The 24,000-nt window shown below is 38.6% G+C and overlaps 1 protein-coding gene across 4 annotated transcripts in view; it reads left to right on the top strand.

Moving 5' to 3' along the window:
- The window catches only part of LOC133634240 (receptor-type tyrosine-protein phosphatase delta-like), a 643,216-nt gene that overhangs the window by 577,034 nt on the left and 42,182 nt on the right, over nt 1-24,000 (top strand). For all 4 annotated transcript variants that reach the window (XM_062027362.1, XM_062027360.1, XM_062027361.1 and 1 more), the window contains one exon: nt 13,588-13,711. In XM_062027362.1, coding sequence (XP_061883346.1) covers nt 13,588-13,711 — 124 coding nt within the window. The remainder of the gene's footprint in view (nt 1-13,587; nt 13,712-24,000) is intronic.

The raw sequence follows: 24,000 nt of genomic DNA, 5'->3' as shown, positions 1-24,000 counted from the left end.
TGGGAGATGTTTGCCATGGTCTGGTTTTACTCACCCGGCTGGAATCGTCAGATGTGTTGGAAACCGGCTCGAAGAACCAAGAAGATGTCAGGTTCAAACACTGATGACATTTATTAAACAGACAAGAAGCAAGGAATCATGCAGAGACACAGTTCAATTTTGCTCAAATGAGGAGAGACGTATTGGGCTGCGCACTCAGTTACAATCTCCCACCACGCTCTAAGGCACAGCCCACGTGCTCCTCTATTTATTTGGGAGGTCCCTGGTTACATCACTGAGGCTGCTTCTGAAGGAAGGGGGGGTAATTTCAGCAGCCCCAGTTAGACACAATATATGATTATTCAGAAATGCAAATGTGCTGACACTCGTGATATCATCCCTGTCTCTGCTTTGTCTGCGTCACGGTACTCGATGTTCGCCCTTGGCAGTCAGCGGGCCGGGTCTGGACACAAACACTGATAAGAGACGACAAGTTGTCCCTTTGCACAGATAGAAAAGTACAACTTCAGCACAATTGGTAATAACTATAGCAACAGCCTTTAAGCATAAGAGTTGTGTGATAACTTACACATAATTATTCTAACACATTGGCAGCAAAACAGGCCCAGAGCATAATACTACCACCACCATGCTTGACGGTAGGGATGGCGTTCCTGGCATTAAAGGCCTCACCTTTTCTCCTCCAAACATATTGCTGGGTATTGTGTGCCAAACAGCTCACTTTTTGTTTCATCTGACATCACCTGGACAAAGATAAGACCTAAGTTCTGTGGTCAGATGAAACAAAACTTGAGCTGTGTGTTGTGTGTGTGCCGGTGTTCTGGCGAAACATGCTCCCCAATGGAATCCATGCACCAAAGAATGCGGAAATGTGATTGTTTATTGAAGGAATGTTTCACTGTTACACTAAATAATGCTACATTTTCAAATTTTGTCACTTCATCTTTCGCACTCTAAGCAAATAAACGACCTAATGTACAATTTATTAGGTTATTAGGATGCATGTAAATCAAGTGCACCAAGGCAAACCAAAACAAATATGTATATTACAAATAAATATGTAGCAGTATTCAGGATTGTACACATGCAAAATATTTATTTGATGCGTTCATTATTAGCTGACTCTTGCTAGTGTTTGTTTGTGATTTAGAATGCATAAAAAATAGAAAAAAGACATGTTTTCTTGTGGTGCGTAAGGAGTGAGGCATGATTCCCAACAAAGTGCAGTTCTAGACTTGGGTTCCATCCTGTTTCAGAGTGTTTCCCACAAATGTAGCAGAAATCCAGCGGCCGCTCTAATACTCCGCCTGCGTATCGATCAAAGTCATGCAAGGCTGAGCACGTCGCCTCAGAGGATGGAAATTGAAAATGCAAAGCCGAAGGGAAGTTTGCTTACAGCCAGATTGTTATCCGGCCCGCTGGTGCAGAACGAGGAGCGGCAGATCGAAATAAAGGCCACTCCTTTCCCGCGCCGTCGATGTCCCCCCCGACGACAACAATAGCGAGCCTCGCAGTTAGCTGCGCTGAAAAGGTATTCTTTGACCCTAATTGGCTCTTGCATGGAAGGAAAACACAAACTTGGCAAAGTCCAAGGAACATTCTAGCAAAGTATCGGGTGTAGGAAGCGGTTCCTCGCATTCTCCCCGCCTGACTCTGAGCTTTGTTTGCCAGCGAGAGAAATGATGGAGGCCAATGATTGCGGTGAAACGATGAGACGCACATGATATCTCTCACACACACACACACACACACACACACACACACACACACACACACACACACACACACACACGCACACACACACACACTCACACACATTCTTGTATTTGTTACCTTCTTGAGACCTGATAAAAATGCCTCCCTTTTTAGGACCAGCCTTTCTAGATATATAAAGAAGTGTATTTACAACATTAATAATATATACATACTATGCAAATATAAAAAAGCTTGTTGTGAAAAATGAGTTGGAATTTCACAAGAAAAAGGTCACAATTTCACAAGAAAAACTCAGAATGTTGGCAGTATTATAATAAAAGTCGTCATTTTACTCAACGCAAGTCAAAATGTTGCAAGAAAAACTGAGCATTTGTGCAATATTATGATAAAAGTTGTAACTTTACTCAATAACAGTCGCCATTTTACAAGAAAAGCTTATCATTTTGGCAATTTTATGAAGAGTCAAAAGTCACAATTTTATAAGAAAACTGTAAAATGTTGGCAATATTATAATAATAATCGGAATTTTACTTGGCAAAATTATGACAAAAGTCATCATTTTACTCAAAATATGTCACTATTTTACAAGAACAACAAAAAAACGGGCAATATTGTGATAAAAGTCAGAATTTTTTATGACAAATGTCACCATTCTGCATTAAAAAGTAATAATCTTACATGAAAAAGTAATAATTTTACGATAAAATATTGCAGTATTACAGAAACAGAAAGAATATGAGAAATTGTTCCCAATTTTGTAAGAAAAAAGTCGACACGTTGTGAGAAAAAGACTTCTTTTTAGTTACATTTTTATTTTTTGAATTTTTTGTTTGTAATTGGTTTTTAATCTTCATTATTTACTTCAAGTTATTACAGTATTTCTCTATATACATATTTTTTTTTAAATTGTTTTATTAATTTTGGCCAAAGGGGGAGCACTTCAAATTTTTACACACACTTGTTATTTCATATGTTGACCAGAGGGGGAGCACTTTTAAAAGCGACACACAGTCAATGTGAACAATCCCTCCTTTTTGGGAGCACCCTCATGTTGATAGACGTCACCACTAATGACACATTCAATATTACATGCAATGTTATTGATTTATGTCATCACTTGTTCACACCTCCTCATATGGAAGATACTTTTCCTTCTTCATGTCTCAAGAAGGCTAGAAATACAAGAACACACACACACACACATTCTAGTATTTGTTACATTCTTGAGACTTGAGAAAAATGCCTCCCTCTTTAGGACCAGCCTTTATAAAGAAGTGTATTTACAACATTAATAATATCTACATACTATGCAAATATTTAAAAAAATTTGTTGTGAAAAATGAGTTGGAATTCCACAAGAAAAACTCAGAATGTTGGCAGTATTATAATAAAAGTCGTAATTTTACTCAAAGCAAGTAAAAACTTTACAATAAAAACTGAACATTTGTGCAATATTATGATAAAAGTTGGAATTTTACTCAACAACAGTCGCAATTTTACAAGAAAAGCTTAACATTTTGGCAATTTTATGAAAAGAGTCGTAATTTTACTCGACAAAAGTCACAATTTTATAAGAAAACTTTAACATTTTTGGCAATATTATAATAATAATCAGAATTTTACTTGCCAAAATTATGAGAAAAGTCAGAATTTAACTCAAAAATATTTCACTATTTTACGAAAACAACAAAAAAATGGGCAAAATGATGAGAAAACTCATAATTTTACTCAAAATATGTCACTATTTTACAAGAACACCAAAAAAACGGGCAATATTGTGATAAAAGTCAGAATTTAACTAAAAAAAATGTCACTATTTTACAAAAACAACAAAAAAATGGGCAAAATTATGAGAAAACTCATAATTTTACTCAAAATATCTCACTATTTTACAAGAACAACAAAAAAACGGGCAATATTGTGATAAAAGTCAGAATTTTATATGACAAATGTCACCATTCTGCATTAAAAAGTAATAATTTTACATGAAAAGTCAGCATTTTACGAGAAAATATTGCAATGTTACAGAAACAGAAAGAATATGAGAAATGATTCACAATTTTATAGGAAAAAAGTCGACACATTGTGAGAAAAAGACTTCTTTTAGTTCATTTATTTAGTTTTTAGTTTGTAATCGGTTTTTAATCTTCATTATTTACTTCAAGTTATTACAATCTCTATGTACATATATTTTAAATAGTTTTTATTACTTTTGGCCAGAGGGGGCACCTTTCAATTTCTTACACACACTTGTTATTTCATATGTTGACCAGAGGGGGAGCACCACTAATGACACATTCAATATTACATGCAATGTTATTGATTTATGTCATCACTTGTGCACACCTCCTCATATGGAAGATACTTTTCCTTCTTCATGTCTCAAGAAGGCTAGAAATACAAGAACACACACACACACACATTCTAGTATTTGTTACATTCTTGAGACTTGAGAAAAATGCCTCCCTCTTTAGGACCAGCCTTTATAAAGAAGTGTATTTACAACATTAATAATATCTACATACTATGCAAATATTTAAAAAAATTTGTTGTGAAAAATGAGTTGGAATTCCACAAGAAAAACTCAGAATGTTGGCAGTATTATAATAAAAGTCGTAATTTTACTCAAAGCAAGTAAAAACTTTACAATAAAAACTGAACATTTGTGCAATATTATGATAAAAGTTGGAATTTTACTCAACAACAGTCGCAATTTTACAAGAAAAGCTTAACATTTTGGCAATTTTATGAAAAGAGTCGTAATTTTACTCGACAAAAGTCACAATTTTATAAGAAAACTTTAACATTTTTGGCAATATTATAATAATAATCAGAATTTTACTTGCCAAAATTATGAGAAAAGTCAGAATTTAACTCAAAAATATTTCACTATTTTACGAAAACAACAAAAAAATGGGCAAAATGATGAGAAAACTCATAATTTTACTCAAAATATGTCACTATTTTACAAGAACACCAAAAAAACGGGCAATATTGTGATAAAAGTCAGAATTTAACTAAAAAAAATGTCACTATTTTACAAAAACAACAAAAAAATGGGCAAAATTATGAGAAAACTCATAATTTTACTCAAAATATCTCACTATTTTACAAGAACAACAAAAAAACGGGCAATATTGTGATAAAAGTCAGAATTTTATATGACAAATGTCACCATTCTGCATTAAAAAGTAATAATTTTACATGAAAAGTCAGCATTTTACGAGAAAATATTGCAATGTTACAGAAACAGAAAGAATATGAGAAATGATTCACAATTTTATAGGAAAAAAGTCGACACATTGTGAGAAAAAGACTTCTTTTAGTTCATTTATTTAGTTTTTAGTTTGTAATCGGTTTTTAATCTTCATTATTTACTTCAAGTTATTACAATCTCTATGTACATATATTTTAAATAGTTTTTATTACTTTTGGCCAGAGGGGGCACCTTTCAATTTCTTACACACACTTGTTATTTCATATGTTGACCAGAGGGGGAGCACCACTAATGACACATTCAATATTACATGCAATGTTATTGATTTATGTCATCACTTGTGCACACCTCCTCATATGGAAGATACTTTTCCTTCTTCATGTCTCAAGAAGGCTAGAAATACAAGAACACACACACACACTTAGCATCACCTCGGTCCATCCTCTTGGCCCATTAAAGCAGAATTACGTGCGCTGTAATCTTCCCGATGACTAAATTGCGGCGGCTGGCGTCCTGCTCCCTCGTCCCTCGCCATGATGACCTCACGTCTCTAATTACCCAGCAGGAAGTTCACGTCTCGCAGAAGAATCCATCGCTCGGCCTCTGAGGGAGAAGCGGGAAAGTCCCAGCATCGTTTCGGCTCCGCTTCGGGAAACTCGAGTTTCCTTTTTTTTGTGGCCCGGTTTTTTTTTCTTCAAACGGTGCATTCAGGGGCCAAAGTTGAGTCGGTGTGTCGCAGTACCACTGTTCAGCCACCTGGCAGTACCACTGTTCAGCCACAACATTTTCTTATTTTATCATACTAATTCTGAGGGGAAATTTAATAACACAAAAAAATATAGATAATCCTCAAAATATACTTCATAACTATATTCTTGTGGGCTATATAAATAAACATTGATTGATTGATTGATTGATTGATATTCAATAAACATCTCTAAAAACTGTATCTATGTAAAGGCAGATTTTTTAATCAGATGTATTTTTCTTTTTTTTTTTATAATCAAAATAAATTCTTAAAATGAGAAAAAAGTGAGAAATGTACACTTTACGTTTGCTTCTAATTTAGATGTCACTAATATGTTCCCCTCCAACTATTTAAGCACCTGCACATCTAATCTGATTCATATTTGAACTATAAATGAATAATAATATAATATATTTATATTTCTAATCACTGCTATGTTGGAATTCTTATTAATATTGATACTGTAGTTGATATTATTCATTTTTGTTTGGCTACTTTTGGATTGTTTTGTGTCTTTGGCCTCTCAATTGCTCTGTTTATTGCTATTCTGAATGTTGCTGGGCCGGTTTTGGAATTGGAATTGTGTTATTTTGGTATTATTTTGTTGGACTGATTAATTTAAAATAAAAAAGATAATTATATCTAATTTTAAAAATAAATAAAAAAACATATCTAATATTATGAATAAATATCATATTTTGTTTATATTTACAATTTGTTAAATGTTTCAAATGAGGCAGTGTGGGTGTTGAAAATAATCAATTCACATTCAAATCGCACCTCTCATTTATTCCGATTTGAAATTGATTCATAATTTTCTTTAAATTGTGTAAGAATGTTGTTAATTTTTGGTCATTTTTAAAAAATATGTGTCCTGGCTGTGTCTATACGTTATAAGTCACCACACAAGAGGAGCTTTCCTGACCTTCAGCCTGCACTGAAAAGCTTTATTTATCATTTTTACACCAAATAATATATTCCACAATCAATTCTGAATTGATTCATAAGTTGCCGTAAGATTCGCATACTAAGCCTGAAATAAATCTCAAATTAAAATGTCAATCTACCTGACACTGTCAGGTGTGTCTGTGATATTATAGTTGATATGGTAATTAATATAGTCCAGGTATTCTCAAACTGTGGTATGCTTACCAGTAGTAGTAGTTTGTCCCTCATAATGTGTAGAAAATAATAGGTGTATAAATGACACAATATGTTACTAATTAGGAGTCTTTGTTTGTTTACTTACTACTAAATGACAAGTTGTCTATTTTATTGAAGGACTAAATGACAATAATAAACATATGTTTCATGTACACTAACATTTGTTGTTACAATAATAATAATGACAATAATAATGACAATAATAAACATATGTTTCATGTACACTAACATTTGTTGTTACAATAATGACATTTTTAATATGAGCCTCTAAAGTAACACTTGCCTTGACTTTAAAAAGTTAAGATTGGAGGCCTGCATATTTATTCAACTATTGTAAGCAAATATGAAACGATGGGTGTATGATATGAGATGGATGATATCATGACAGTAGATGGGTGTATGATATGAAATGGATGATATCATGACAGTAGATAGGTGTATGATATGAGATGGATGATATCATGACAGTAGATGGGTGTATGATATGAGATGGATGATATCATGACAGTAGATAGGTGTATGATATGAGATGGATGATATCATGACAGTAGATGGGTGTATGATATGAGATGGATGATATCATGACAGTAGATGGGTGTATGATATGAGATGGATGACAGTAGATGGGTGTATGATATGAGATGGATGATATCATGACAGTAGATGGGTGTATGATATGAGATGGATGATATCATGACAGTAGATGGGTGTATGATATGAGATGGATGACAGTAGATGGGTGTATGATATGAGATGGATGATATCATGACAGTAGATGGGTGTATGATATGAGATGGATGACAGTAGATGGGTGTATGATATGAGATGGATGACAGTAGATGGGTGTATGATATGAGATGGATGACAGTAGATGGGTGTATGATATGATGACAGGTGGTGTGTAAAGTGCATAGAGTACATGTAGAGGAGCCACGTGGACAGGAAGTGACACGTACAGTACTTGTAGCCACGTGGACAGGAAGTGACACGTACAGTACTTGTAGCCACGTGGACAGGAAGTGACACGTACAGTACTTGTAGCCACGTGGACAGGAAGTGACACGTACAGTACTTGTAGTTGGACAAGAGTGTAAAGTATCCGTCAGCTCCACTCGGTGAAACTCGCTCCCGGTCTTCTTCCAGATGTCAATTTGTACTTTTGCCATCCAGTCATGGCACCAGAGAAGAAGAAGAAGAAGAAGAAGAAGAAGAAGGAGGTACACGCTGCAGTCATTTGTCAGACTGGCATGCAGCTGCCACACCACATGCAGGAAGAAGCATTTGAAAACTATCTTTACTTTGGACTCCAAACACTTGATGGCCGTCCAACACTAGCACAACTACTCTGTTCCTTGTGTGACTTGCAGTCCAACACTAGCACAACTACTCTGTTCCTTGTGTGACTTGCAGTCCAACACTAGCACAACTACTCTGTTCCTTGAGTGACTTGCAGTCCAACACTTGCACAACTACTCTGTTCCTTGTGTGACTTGCAGTCCAACACTAGCACAACTACTCTGTTCCTTCTGTGACTTGCAGTCCAACACTAGCACAACTACTCTGTTCCTTCTGTGACTTGCAGTCCAACACTAGCACAACTACTCTGTTCCTTGAGTGACTTGCAGTCCAACACTTGCACAACTACTCTGTTCCTTGTGTGACTTGCAGTCCAACACTAGCACAACTACTCTGTTCCTTCTGTGACTTGCAGTCCAACACTAACACAACTACTCTGTTCCTTGTGTGACTTGCAGTCCAACACTAGCACAACTACTCTGTTCCTTGTGTGACTTGCAGTCCAACACTAGCACAACTACTCTGTTCCTTGTGTGACTTGCAGTCCAACACTAGCACAACTACTCTGTTCCTTGTGTGACTTGCAGTCCAACACTAGCACAACTACTCTGTTCCTTGTGTGACTTGCAGTCCAACACTAACACAACTACTCTGTTCCTTGTGTGACTTGCAGTCCAACACTAGCACAACTACTCTGTTCCTTGTGTGACTTGCAGTCCAACACTAGCACAACTACTCTGTTCCTTGTGTGACTTGCAGTCCAACACTAGCACAACTACTCTGTTCCTTGTGTGACTTGCAGTCCAACACTAGCACAACTACTCTGTTCCTTGTGTGACTTGCAGTCCAACACTAGCACAACTACTCTGTTCCTTGTGTGACTTGCAGTCCAACACTAGCACAACTACTCTGTTCCTTCTGTGACTTGCAGTCCAACACTAGCACAACTACTCTGTTCCTTGTGTGACTTGCGGTCCAACACTAGCACAACTACTCTGTTCCTTGTGTGACTTGCAGTCCAACACTAGCACAACTACTCTGTTCCTTGTGTGACTTGCAGTCCAACACTAGCACAACCACTCTGTTCCTTGTGTGACTTGCAGTCCAACACTAGCACAACTACTCTGTTCCTTGTGTGACTTGCAGTCCAACACTAGCACAACTACTCTGTTCCTTGTGTGACTTGCAGTCCAACACTAGCACAACTACTCTGTTCCTTGTGTGACTTGCAGTCCAACACTAGCACAACTACTCTGTTCCTTGTGTGACTTGCAGTCCAACACTAGCACAACTACTCTGTTCCTTGTGTGACTTGCAGTCCAACACTAGCACAACTACTCTGTTCCTTGAGTGACTTGCAGTCCAACACTTGCACAACTACTCTGTTCCTTGTGTGACTTGCAGTCCAACACTAGCACAACTACTCTGTTCCTTCTGTGACTTGCAGTCCAACACTAGCACAACTACTCTGTTCCTTCTGTGACTTGCAGTCCAACACTAGCACAACTACTCTGTTCCTTGAGTGACTTGCAGTCCAACACTTGCACAACTACTCTGTTCCTTGTGTGACTTGCAGTCCAACACTAGCACAACTACTCTGTTCCTTCTGTGACTTGCAGTCCAACACTAACACAACTACTCTGTTCCTTGTGTGACTTGCAGTCCAACACTAGCACAACTACTCTGTTCCTTGTGTGACTTGCAGTCCAACACTAGCACAACTACTCTGTTCCTTGTGTGACTTGCAGTCCAACACTAGCACAACTACTCTGTTCCTTGTGTGACTTGCAGTCCAACACTAGCACAACTACTCTGTTCCTTGTGTGACTTGCAGTCCAACACTAACACAACTACTCTGTTCCTTGTGTGACTTGCAGTCCAACACTAGCACAACTACTCTGTTCCTTGTGTGACTTGCAGTCCAACACTAGCACAACTACTCTGTTCCTTGTGTGACTTGCAGTCCAACACTAGCACAACTACTCTGTTCCTTGTGTGACTTGCAGTCCAACACTAGCACAACTACTCTGTTCCTTGTGTGACTTGCAGTCCAACACTAGCACAACTACTCTGTTCCTTGTGTGACTTGCAGTCCAACACTAGCACAACTACTCTGTTCCTTCTGTGACTTGCAGTCCAACACTAGCACAACTACTCTGTTCCTTGTGTGACTTGCGGTCCAACACTAGCACAACTACTCTGTTCCTTGTGTGACTTGCAGTCCAACACTAGCACAACTACTCTGTTCCTTGTGTGACTTGCAGTCCAACACTAGCACAACCACTCTGTTCCTTGTGTGACTTGCAGTCCAACACTAGCACAACTACTCTGTTCCTTGTGTGACTTGCAGTCCAACACTAGCACAACTACTCTGTTCCTTGTGTGACTTGCAGTCCAACACTAGCACAACTACTCTGTTCCTTGTGTGACTTGCAGTCCAACACTAGCACAACTACTCTGTTCCTTGTGTGACTTGCAGTCCAACACTAGCACAACTACTCTGTTCCTTGTGTGACTTGCAGTCCAACACTAGCACAACTACTCTGTTCCTTGAGTGACTTGCAGTCCAACACTTGCACAACTACTCTGTTCCTTGTGTGACTTGCAGTCCAACACTAGCACAACTACTCTGTTCCTTCTGTGACTTGCAGTCCAACACTAGCACAACTACTCTGTTCCTTCTGTGACTTGCAGTCCAACACTAGCACAACTACTCTGTTCCTTGAGTGACTTGCAGTCCAACACTTGCACAACTACTCTGTTCCTTGTGTGACTTGCAGTCCAACACTAGCACAACTACTCTGTTCCTTCTGTGACTTGCAGTCCAACACTAACACAACTACTCTGTTCCTTGTGTGACTTGCAGTCCAACACTAGCACAACTACTCTGTTCCTTGTGTGACTTGCAGTCCAACACTAGCACAACTACTCTGTTCCTTGTGTGACTTGCAGTCCAACACTAGCACAACTACTCTGTTCCTTGTGTGACTTGCAGTCCAACACTAGCACAACTACTCTGTTCCTTGTGTGACTTGCAGTCCAACACTAACACAACTACTCTGTTCCTTGTGTGACTTGCAGTCCAACACTAGCACAACTACTCTGTTCCTTGTGTGACTTGCAGTCCAACACTAGCACAACTACTCTGTTCCTTGTGTGACTTGCAGTCCAACACTAGCACAACTACTCTGTTCCTTGTGTGACTTGCAGTCCAACACTAGCACAACTACTCTGTTCCTTGTGTGACTTGCAGTCCAACACTAGCACAACTACTCTGTTCCTTGTGTGACTTGCAGTCCAACACTAGCACAACTACTCTGTTCCTTCTGTGACTTGCAGTCCAACACTAGCACAACTACTCTGTTCCTTGTGTGACTTGCGGTCCAACACTAGCACAACTACTCTGTTCCTTGTGTGACTTGCAGTCCAACACTAGCACAACTACTCTGTTCCTTGTGTGACTTGCAGTCCAACACTAGCACAACCACTCTGTTCCTTGTGTGACTTGCAGTCCAACACTAGCACAACTACTCTGTTCCTTGTGTGACTTGCAGTCCAACACTAGCACAACTACTCTGTTCCTTGTGTGACTTGCAGTCCAACACTAGCACAACTACTCTGTTCCTTGTGTGACTTGCAGTCCAACACTAGCACAACTACTCTGTTCCTTGTGTGACTTGCAGTCCAACACTAGCACAACTACTCTGTTCCTTGTGTGACTTGCAGTCCAACACTAGCACAGCTACTCTGTTCCTTCTGTGACTTGCAGTCCAACACTAGCACAACTACTCTGTTCTTTGAGTGACTTGCAGTCCAACACTAGCACAACTACTCTGTTCCTTGTGTGACTTGCAGTCCAACACTAGCACAACTACTCTGTTCCTTCTGTGACTTGCAGTCCAACACTAGCACAACTACTCTGTTCCTTGTGTGACTTGCGGTCCAACACTAGCACAACTACTCTGTTCCTTCTGTGACTTGCAGTCCAACACTAGCACAACTACTCTGTTCCTTGTGTGACTTGCGGTCCAACACTAGCACAACTACTCTGTTCCTTCTGTGACTTGCAGTCCAACACTAGCACAACTACTCTGTTCCTTCTGTGACTTGCAGTCCAACACTAGCACAACTACTCTGTTCCTTGTGTGACTTGCAGTCCAACACTAGCACAACTACTCTGTTCCTTGTGTGACTTGCAGTCCAACACTAGCACAACTACTCTGTTCCTTGTGTGACTTGCAGTCCAACACTAGCACAACTACTCTGTTCCTTGTGTGACTTGCAGTCCAACACTAGCACAACTACTCTGTTCCTTGTGTGACTTGCGGTCCAACACTAGCACAACTACTCTGTTCCTTGTGTGACTTGCAGTCCAACACTAGCACAACTACTCTGTTCTTTGAGTGACTTGCAGTCCAACACTAGCACAACTACTCTGTTCCTTCTGTGACTTGCAGTCCAACACTAGCACAACTACTCTGTTCTTTGAGTGACTTGCAGTCCAACACTAGCACAACTACTCTGTTCCTTCTGTGACTTGCAGTCCAACACTAGCACAACTACTCTGTTCTTTGAGTGACTTGCAGTCCAACACTAGCACAACTACTCTGTTCTTTGAGTGACTTGCAGTCCAACACTAGCACAACTACTCTGTTCCTTCTGTGACTTGCAGTCCAACACTAGCACAACTACTCTGTTCTTTGAGTGACTTGCAGTCCAACACTAGCACAACTACTCTGTTCTTTGAGTGACTTGCAGTCCAACACTAGCACAACTACTCTGTTCCTTCTGTGACTTGCAGTCCAACACTAGCACAACTACTCTGTTCCTTCTGTGACTTGCAGTCCAACACTAGCACAACTACTCTGTTCTTTGAGTGACTTGCAGTCCAACACTAGCACAACTACTCTGTTCTTTGAGTGACTTGCAGTCCAACACTAGCACAACTACTCTGTTCCTTCTGTGACTTGCAGTCCAACACTAGCACAACTACTCTGTTCCTTCTGTGACTTGCAGTCCAACACTAGCACAACTACTCTGTTCCTTCTGTGACTTGCAGTCCAACACTAGCACAACTACTCTGTTCCTTCTGTGACTTGCAGTCCAACACTAGCACAACTACTCTGTTCTTTGAGTGACTTGCAGTCCAACACTAGCACAACTACTCTGTTCCTTGTGTGACTTGCAGTCCAACACTAGCACAACTACTCTGTTCTTTGAGTGACTTGCAGTCCAACACTAGCACAACTACTCTGTTCCTTCTGTGTCTTGCAGTCCAACACTAGCACAACTACTCTGTTCTTTGAGTGACTTGCAGTCCAACACTAGCACAACTACTCTGTTCTTTGAGTGACTTGCAGTCCAACACTAGCACAACTACTCCGTTCCTTGTGTGACTTGCGGTCCAACACTAACACAACTACTCTGTTCCTTGTGTGACTTGCAGTCCATCGACCCGGGTCAGCAGTTCACCTGGGAGAACTCCAACCTGGAGGTGAACAAGCCAAAGAACCGCTACGCCAACGTCATCGCCTACGACCACTCCAGGGTCATCCTGTCCGGCATCGAGGGTAAGACTTAGTTCCTGTGCAGCTTCAGTGGAGGAACTCAAATATGTTATTGACTATTTGGAATGCATTAAATTACATGTGTGGTTCATAATGATTGTGAACCATAAGCAACATTATTTTCTAAATGCACTTCCCCTTTGCAACATTTAAGGATGAATTGTGTGAATGCTGCAAACTTTCACACACATATTTCTACACCAAAATTCATCTATTTGTTATTATTAATAATAATATTATTATTATTATTCTCCACATTTTGGTGCGCTCCACCTTCAACATTTTTCCTCCCATTCAAAGCGTTCCAACTTCAACATATTTCACTCATCCTGGACATTCACACTGTCATTTTTACAAGTTCAAAGAAATTACAGGAATTCCTGGAAATCCCGTTTTTTCAAACCCTTTTACACCTTTTTTTCTGTCAACTATATTCACATATACTGTACTGTATGTATATGTATTTTTGTATATGTATATGTATACCTGTATATGTATATATGTATGTATATATATATAATATATATATATATATACATATATATATACATATGTATATATATACATATATATACATATGTATATATATATATATATACAGTATATATATATATATATATACAGTATATATGTATATATACATATATATACTAAGTATATATATATATACATATGTATATATATATATACATATGTTTATATATACATATGTATATATATATATATATATGTATATATATATATATACATATATATATATATATATATATATATATATATATATATATATATATATATATATACATATACTGTATATATATATATATATATATATATATATATATATATATATATATATATATATATATATATATATATATATAAATGCAGCTCAACAGGAATAGGTTCCAACCACCCCCGTGACCCCGAGTGAAACAAAGGGTTGAAAATGGATGGCTGGGTGTATATTAAGAGTTTGTGAAAGTGTGACTCCTACATTGTTTACTTCAGTGACGACCTCCTTAACGTCAGTCAGAAATATCAAGCAGCTAAAATGCGCCAAACATGGATAAGTGTGGAGAGAGTGTTTTGCATGTTTCCCATCATGCATTGCAGGGGATTTAAATGAGTGTAATTTGAAATTATGTGTTGTGCTTGGACATTTTTTTAAAAATAATATCCACAAAGTTTAGTGAGCATGTTTTGTTGGGTGTGACCATGCGTGTTGACTTTCTGTGTTGGTTTTTTTGCGCCAAGGTTGTTTGGATTGGGTCGTGTATAAAAACACTTCAAGGTTTGATTCATGGTCATGAACCTGAATTACAGACAACGTCCACAGGGTGGCAGGAAAATGGCAGCAAGTATGATGTCATGATTACAATCTGGTTGGAGGCAGATTCCTGACTTCACTCGTCAGGCGTGCCGTAGTTTGGACACCCCTGTTTTAGGGCATGGTGTGTATGTATCTCCTCTCACATGCTGTGCGGCCTACTGACAGCGCTCATGCCCTAGTGCTGCTCTTAGTGGGCGTCTGCTCGCTCAGGTGTCAAAGTGGCGGCACCAGAACAGAGAGCGGGAGGCGGTGGGACGCCGAGCCCAAACAGATGAGCCTTATCTGGGCAGAGCATGTGTGAGGAGCCCCCCATGCCCCACCCCCGCTTTTCCTGGAGCGCCGTGTCTCATATCATCACACACACACACACACACACACACACACACACATATTCTTGCATTTGTTACCTTCTTGAGACCTGGGGGAAAATGCCTCCCTCTTTAGGACCAGCCTTTCTAGATATATAAAGAAGTGTATTTACAACATTAATAATATATACATACTATGCAAATATAAAAAAAGCTTGTTGTGAAAAATGAGTTGGAATTTCATAAGAAAAACCCAGATTTTTGGCAGTATTATAATAAAAGTCGCCATTTTCAAGTTAAAATTTTACAAGAAAAACTGAAAATTTGTGCAATATTATGATAAAAGTTGGAATTTCACTCAATAACAGTCGCAATTTTACAAGAAAAGCTTGACATTTTGGCAATGTTATGAAAAGAGTCATTTTTACAGTTTTATAAGAACACTTTCAAATGTTGGCAATATTATAATAATAATCAGATTTTTTACTTGGCAAAATTATGAGAAAAGTCATAATTTTACTCAAAAATATGTCACTATTTTACAATAACAAAGTTGGCAATATTGCAATAAAAGTCAGATTTTTATATGACAAATGTCACCATTTTTGCTTTAAAAAATAATAATTTTACATCAAAAAAGTAATAATTTTACGATAAAATATTGCAGTATTACAGAAACAGAAAGAAAATTGTTCCCTACTTTATGAGATAAAAGTCGACACATTGTGAGAAAAAGAGTGCTTTTAGTTCATTTTTGAATTTTTTGTTTGTAATTGGTTTCTAAACTTCATTATTTACTTCAAGTTATTACAGTATGTTTTAAAAAATTTTTTTAAGGAATTTCAATTTCTTACACACACTTGTTATTTCATATGTTGACCATACGCACATTAAATCAACAAAAAATCCTGACTTTGGAGCAATGTTCACAGACTCTAGTGTTTGGCTCTTTATTAGATGCAATGTTATTGGGACCATGATTTATGTCATCACTTGTTCACACCTCCTCATATGGAAGATACTTTTCCTTCTTCATGTCTCAAGAAGGCTAGAAATACAAGAACACACACACACACATATTCTCGTATTTGTTACCTTCTTGAGACCTGGGGGAAAATGCCTCCCTCTTTAGGACCAGTCTTTCTAGATATATAAAGAAGTGTATTTACAACATTAATAATATATACATACTATGCACATTAAAAAAGCTTGTTGTTAAAAATGAGTAGGAATTTCACAAGAAAAACTTAGAATTTTGGCAGTATTATAATAAAAGTCGTCATTTTACTCAACGCAAGTCAAAATTTTACAATAAAAACTGAACATTTGTGCAATGTTATGATAAAAGTCGCAATTTTACAAGAAAAGCTTAACATTTTGGCAATTTTATGAAAAGAGTCATAATTTTACCTCACAAAAGTCACAATTTTATAAGAAAACTTTAAAGTTTTGGGCAATATTATAATAATAATCAGAATTTTACTTGGCAAAATTATGAGTAAAGTCATAATTTTACTCAAAAAAATTTCACTATTTTACGAAAACAACAACAAAAATAGGCAAAATTATGAGAAAACTCATAGTTTTACTCAAAATATGTCACTATTTTACAAGAACAACCAAAAAAATGGACAATATTGTGATAAAAGTCAGAATTTTATATGACAAATGTCAATAATTTTACATGAAAAAGTCAGAATTTTACGAGAAAATATTGCAATATTACAGAAACAGAAAGAATATGAGAAATTGTTCCCAATTTTATAAGACAAAAGTCGACACGTTGTGAGAAAAAGACTGATTTTAGTTAATTTTTTATTTTTGTTTGTTTGTAATTGGTTTCTAAACTTCATTATTTACTTCAAGTTATTACAGTATGTCTCTATATTCTTTTTTATTTTATTATTATTATTTTTTCATGAATTTTGGCCAAAGGGGGCGCATTTCAATTTCTTACACACACTTGTTATTTCATATGTTGACCATACGCACATTAAATCAACAAAAAAATCCTGACTTTGGAGCAATGTTCACGGACTCTAGTATTTGGCTCTCTATTAGATGCAATGTTATTGATTTATGTCATCACTTGTTCACACCTCCTCATATGGAAGATACTTTTTCTTCTTCATGTCTCAAGAAGGGTAGAAATACAAGAACACACACACACATTCTTGTATTTGTTACCTTCTTGAGGCCTGATGAAAATGCCTCCCTCTTTAGGACCAGCCTTTCTAGATATATAAAGAAGTGTATTTACAACATTAATAATATATACATACTATGCAAATATAAAAAAAGCTTGTTGTGAAAAATGAGTTGGAATTTCATAAGAAAAACCCAGATTTTTGGCAGTATTATAATAAAAGTCGTCATTTTCAAGTTAAAATTTTACAAGAAAAACTGAAAATTTGTGCAATATTATGATAAAAGTTGGAATTTCACTCAATAACAGTCGCAATTTTACAAGAAAAGCTTGACATTTTGGCAATGTTATGAAAAGAGTCATTTTTTCAGTTTTATAAGAACACTTTCAAATGTTGGCAATATTATAATAATAATCAGATTTTTTACTTGGCAAAATTATGAGAAAAGTCATAATTTTACTCAAAAATATGTCACTATTTTACAATAACAAAGTTGGCAATATTGCAATAAAAGTCAGATTTTTATATGACAAATGTCACCATTTTTGCTTTAAAAAATAATAATTTTACATCAAAAAAGTAATAATTTTACGATAAAATATTGCAGTATTACAGAAACAGAAAGAAAATGAGAAATTGTTCCCTATTTTATGAGATAAAAGTCGACACATTGTGAGAAAAAGAGTGCTTTTAGTTCATTTTTGAATTTTTTGTTTGTAATTGGTTTCTAAACTTCATTATTTACTTCAAGTTATTACAGTATGTTTTAAAACATTTTTTTAAGGAATTTCAATTTCTTACACACACTTGTTATTTCATATGTTGACCATACGCACATTAAATCAACAAAAAAATCCTGACTTTGGAGCAATGTTCACGGACTCTAGTATTTGGCTCCCTATTAGATGCAATGTTATTGGGACCATGATTTATGTCATCACTTGTTCACACCTCCTCATATGGAAGATACTTTTTCTTCTTCATGTCTCAAGAAGGCTAGAAATACAAGAACGAACACACACACACACACACACACACACACACACACACACACACACACTTCCTGGCGAGCATCTTCAGCTGCCAAGCGAGCGTGTGTGTGTGTGTGTGTGTGTGTGTGTGTGTGTGTGTGTGTGTGTGTGTGTGTGTGTGTGTGTGTGTGTGTGTGTGTGTGTGTGTGTGTGTGTGTGTGTGTGTGTGTGTGTGTGTGTGTGTGTGTGTGTGTGTGTGCAGGACTGCAGTCCCTGGCAGTAGCGTAGTAGCGTAACAAAGCTGGGAGCTAAGCTGGCTGCTGCAGACTTTTAACAAACATATGTTTGCAGCACGCAGGCGGTGGAAACGCTCGCTCCTACGGTCCCTCCCAGCGCCAGCCCTGCCGTGAAAATCCCAGCAAACAGGATTGTCATTAGCGTGCGCTAACGAGCAGCTTGCCTTGAAGGGCCACTAGAGGGAGCCTGGGGGGGCCCCGCACCATGTGACTGCTGCAAAGTCAATATTTGCAGCATGTGTGCTTCCAACTACGCTGGCTCCTGCTCCGCTTCACGCGGGGGGCCTCCAAAGTGCGACCGAGGGGCCATTTGTGGCCCCCGGCGGACATGAAAAATACTATCATGACAACACAAAGTTAAAAAGAGCCAGAAAAAGGAAGTTTGGAAGTTGGCGCTAACAACAACACAAAGTTGAAATGCAGCTGAAAGTCGCCTCTGCTGCGCCCGGGACGCCAACCTGGCTCGTCCACCAGGTAGCCAGCACTGCTGTTGAGGTCGTTAGGAAGTCAGGTTTATTAAACTTACTCATGGCCCAGCCACAATGTGACACTCCCCCCCCCTAAACCTCACTCTCATCCGGGTCACGGCACCAATGAAACCTGCCTTGTTCAGTCCCAGCCTTTCTGGTCTACTTGAACCTGGCTCCTTTGCATAAGAGACGCCTGGCTATAGCTACCGAGCTAAAAGCCTAGGCCAGGGGTCACCAACGCGGTGCCCGCGGGCACCAGGTAGCCCGTAAGGACCAGATGAGTAGCCCGCTGGCCTGTTCTAAAAATAGCTCAAATAGCAGCACTTACCAGTGAGCTGCCTCTATTTTTTAAATTGTATTTATTTACTAGCAAGCTGGTCTCACTTTGCTCGACATTTTTAATTCTAAGAGAGACAAAACTCAAATAGAATTTGAAAATCCAAGAAAATATTTTAAAGACTTGGTCTTCACTTGTTTAAATAAATTCATGAATTTTTTTACTTTGCTTCTTATAACTTTCAGAAAGACAATTTTAGAGAAAAAATACAACCTTAAAAATGATTTTAGGATTTTTAAACACATATACCTTTTTACCTTTTAAACTCCTTCCTCTTCTTTCCTGACAATTTAAATCAATGTTCAAGTAAATTTATTTTTTTTTATTGTAAAGAATAATAAATCAATTTTAATTTAATTCTTCATTTTAGCTTCTGTTTTTTCGACGAAGAATATTTGTGAAATATTTCTTCAAACTTATTATGATTAAAATTCAAAAAAATTATTCTGGCAAATCCTAGAAAATCTGTAGAATTAAATTTAAATCTTATTTCAAAGTCTTTTGAATTTCTTTTAAAAATTTTGTTCTGGAAAACCCAGAAGAAATAATGATTTGTCTTTGTTAGAAATATAGCTTGGTCCAATTTGTTATATATTCTAACAAAGTGCAGATTGGATTTTAACCTATTTAAAATATGTCATCAAAATTCTAAAATTAATCTTAATCAGGAAAAATGACTAATGATGTTCCATAAATTATTTTTTAAATTTTTTCAAAAACATTCAAATTAGCTAGTTTTTCTCTTCTTTTTTTCGGTTGAATTTTGAATTTTAAAGAGTCGAAATTGAAGATAAACTATGTTTCAAAATTTAATTGTCATTTTTTTCGTGTTTTCTCCTCTTTTAAACCGTTCAATTAAGTGTAAATATCATTAATTATTAATAATAACATAGAGTTAAAGGTAAATTGAGCAAATTGGCTATTTCTAGCAATTTATTGAAGTGTGTATCAAACTGGTAGTCCTTCGTATTAATCACTACCCAAGAAGTAGCTCTTGCTTTCAAAAAGGTTGCTGACCCCTGGCCTAGGCTATCATATGTGTATTATATATATATATATATATTTATATATATATATATATATATATATATATATATATATATATATATATATATATATATATATATATATATATATATATATATATATATATATATATATATATATAGCGGAATATAAACACAGAGGTTATTTCATCCCTACAAGCCTGTTTCACAGGATTTTAAATCCCTGAAAAGCAGAGAAACCTGCAAAACAGGCTTGTAGGGATGAAATAACCTCTGTGTTTATATTCCGCTCTATATATATATATAAGGCTTGTAGGGATCAATCAATCAATCAATCAATGTTTATTTATATAGCCCTAAATCACAAGTGTCTCAAAGGGCTGTACAAGCCACAACGACATCCTCGGTACAGAGCCCACATACGGGCAAGGAAAAACTCACCCCAGTGGGGATGAAATAACCTCTGTGTTTATATTCCTATATATATATATATATATATATATATATATATATATATATATATATATATATATATATATATATATATATATATATATATATATATCTTTCTAGCGATCAGCACCTGGTGGTGAGTTGGCTGCGATGGTGATGCCGGACAGACTTGGCAGACCCAAACGCATGGTGAGGGTCTGCTGGGAACGTCTGGCAGAGTCTCCTGTCAGAGAGACTTTCAATTCCCACCTCCGGAAGAACTTTGAACATGTCACGAGGGAGGTGCTGGACCTTGAGTCCGAGTGGACCATGTTCCGCACCTCTATTGTCGAGGCGGCTGATTGGAGCTGTGGCCGCAAGGTAGTTGGTGCCTGTCGTGGCGGTAATCCTAGAACCCGTTGGTGGACACCGGCGGTGAGGGATGCCGTCAAGCTGAAGAAGGAGTCCTATCGGGTTCTTTTGGCTCATAGGACTCCGGAGGCAGGGGACAGGTACCGACGTAGGCCAAAACTCGGACATGGGAGGAGTTCGGGGAAGCCATGGAAAAAGACTTCCGGAGGGTTAAAACGATTCTGGACCACCATCCGCTGCCTCAGGAAGGGTAAACAGTGCAATGTCAACACCGTGTACGGTGAGGATGGTGTTCTGCTGACCTCCACTGCGGATGTTGTGGATCGGTGGAGGGAATACTTGGAAGACCTCCTCAATCCCACCAACACGTCTTCCTATGAGGAAGCAGTTCCTGGGGAATCTGTGGTGGACTCTCCTATTCCTGGGGCTGAGGTTGCTGAGGTAGTTAAAAAGCTCCTCGGTGGCAAGGCCCCGGGGGTAGATGAGACCCGCCCGGAGTTCCTTAAGGCTCTGGATGCTGTGGGGCTGTCTTGGTTGACAAGACTCTGCAGCATCATGTGGACATCGGGGGCGGTACCTCTGGATTGGCAGACCGGGGTGGTGGTTCCTCTCTTTAAGAAGGGGGAACCGGAGGGTGTGTTCTAACTATGGTGGGATCACACTCCTCAGCCTTCCCGGTAAGGTCTATTCAGGTGTACTGGAGAGGAGGCTACGCCAGATAGTCCAACCTTGGATTCAGGAGGAACAGTGTGGTTTTCGTCCTGGTCGTGGAACTGTGGACCAGCTCTATACTCTCGGCAGGGTCCTTGAGGGTGCATGGGAGTTTGCCCAACCAGTCTACATGTGCTTTGTGGACTTGGAGAAGGCATTGGACCGTGTCCCTCGGGAAGTCCTGTGGGGAGTGCTCAGAGAGTATGGGGTATCGGACTGTCTGATTGTGGTGGTCCGCTCCCTGTATGATCAGTGTCAGAACTTGGTCCGCATTGCCGGCAGTAAGTCAGACACGTTTCCAGTGAGGGTTGGACTCCACCAAGGCTGCTCTTTGTCACCCATTCTGTTCAGAACTTTTATGGACAGAATTTCTAGGCGCAGTCAAGGTGTTGAGGGGATCTGGTTTGGTGGCTGCAGGATTAGGTCTCTGCTTTTTGCAGATGATGTGGTCCTGATGGCTTCATCCGGCCAGGATCTTCAGCTCTCACTGGATCGGTTCGCAGCCGAGTGTGAAGCGACTGGGATGAGAATCAGCACCTCCGAGTCCGAGTCCATGGTTCTCGCCCGGAAAAGGGTGGAGTGCCATCTCCGGGTTGGGGAGGAGATCTTGCCCCAAGTGGAGGAGTTCAAGTACCTGGGAGTCTTGTTCACAAGTGAGGGAAGAGTGAATCGTGAGATGGACAGGCGGATCGGTGCGGCGTCTTCAGTAATGCGGACGCTGTATCGATCCGTTGTGGTGAAGAAGGAGCTGAGCCGGAAGGCAAAGCTCTCAATTTACCGCTCGATCTACGTTCCCATCCTCACCTATGGTCATGAGCTTTGGGTTATGACCGAAAGGACAAGATCACGGGTACTGAAATGAGTTTCCTCCGCCGGGTGGCGGGTCTCTCCCTTAGAGATAGGGTGAGAAGCTCTGTCATCCGGGAGGAGCTCAAAGTAAAGCCGCTACTCCTCCACATGGAGAGGAACCAGATGAGGTGGTTCGGGCATCTGGTCAGGATGCCACCCGGACGCCTCCCTAGGGAGGTGTTTAGGGCACGTCCGACCGGTAGGAGGCTACGGGGAAGACCCAGGACACGTTGGGTAGACTATGTCTCCCGGCTGGCCTGGGAACACCTCGGGATCCCCCGGGAGGAGCTGGACCAAGTGGCTGGGGAGAGGGAAGTCTGGGCTTCCCTGCTTAGGCTGCTGCCCCCGCGACCCGACCTCGGATAAGCGGAAGAAGATGGATGGATACATATATATATGTATGTGTATATATAAGTATGTATATAAGAAGCTGGTTGATGGTGTGAGAGAGGAACACAAGCTCCAAGTGTTTCAGTTCCAGACACAAAGTTCCAGTTCCCAGATGCTAACTTACAACCTCCTGAACATTTTGGAGTCCATAAAAAGGGAAAATATTTTGCAGGAATGTTCCTCATTCCACATTTTGTAGACTTTGGGAAACTCTCTGCCAAGACAAATTGGCCCAGGAGCCTCAATGTCTGTACTTTATGTACTTCTACTACTAAATGTATGTACTTCTTGTACTTCTACTACTAAATGTATGTACTTCATGTACTTCTACTACTAAATGTATGTACTTCATGTACTTCTACTACTAAATGTATGTACTTCATGTACTTCTACTACTAAATGTATGTACTTCATGTACTTCTACTACTAAATGTATGTACTTCATGTACTTCTACTACTAAATGTATGTACTTCATGTACTTCTACTACTGAATGTATGTACTTCATGTACTTCTACTACTAAATGTATGTACTTCATGTACTTCTACTACTGAATGTATGTACTTCATGTACTTCTACTACTAAATGTATGTACTTCTACTACTAAATGTATGTACTTCATGTACTTCTACTACTAAATGTATGTACTTCATGTACTTCTACTACTAA

Source organism: Entelurus aequoreus, linkage group LG18 (genome assembly GCF_033978785.1).
Source record: "Entelurus aequoreus isolate RoL-2023_Sb linkage group LG18, RoL_Eaeq_v1.1, whole genome shotgun sequence".
NCBI lineage: Eukaryota > Metazoa > Chordata > Actinopteri > Syngnathiformes > Syngnathidae > Entelurus > Entelurus aequoreus.
Note: the sequence above shows the minus strand (reverse complement) of the source record. Positions and strands in the feature narration are given on the sequence as shown.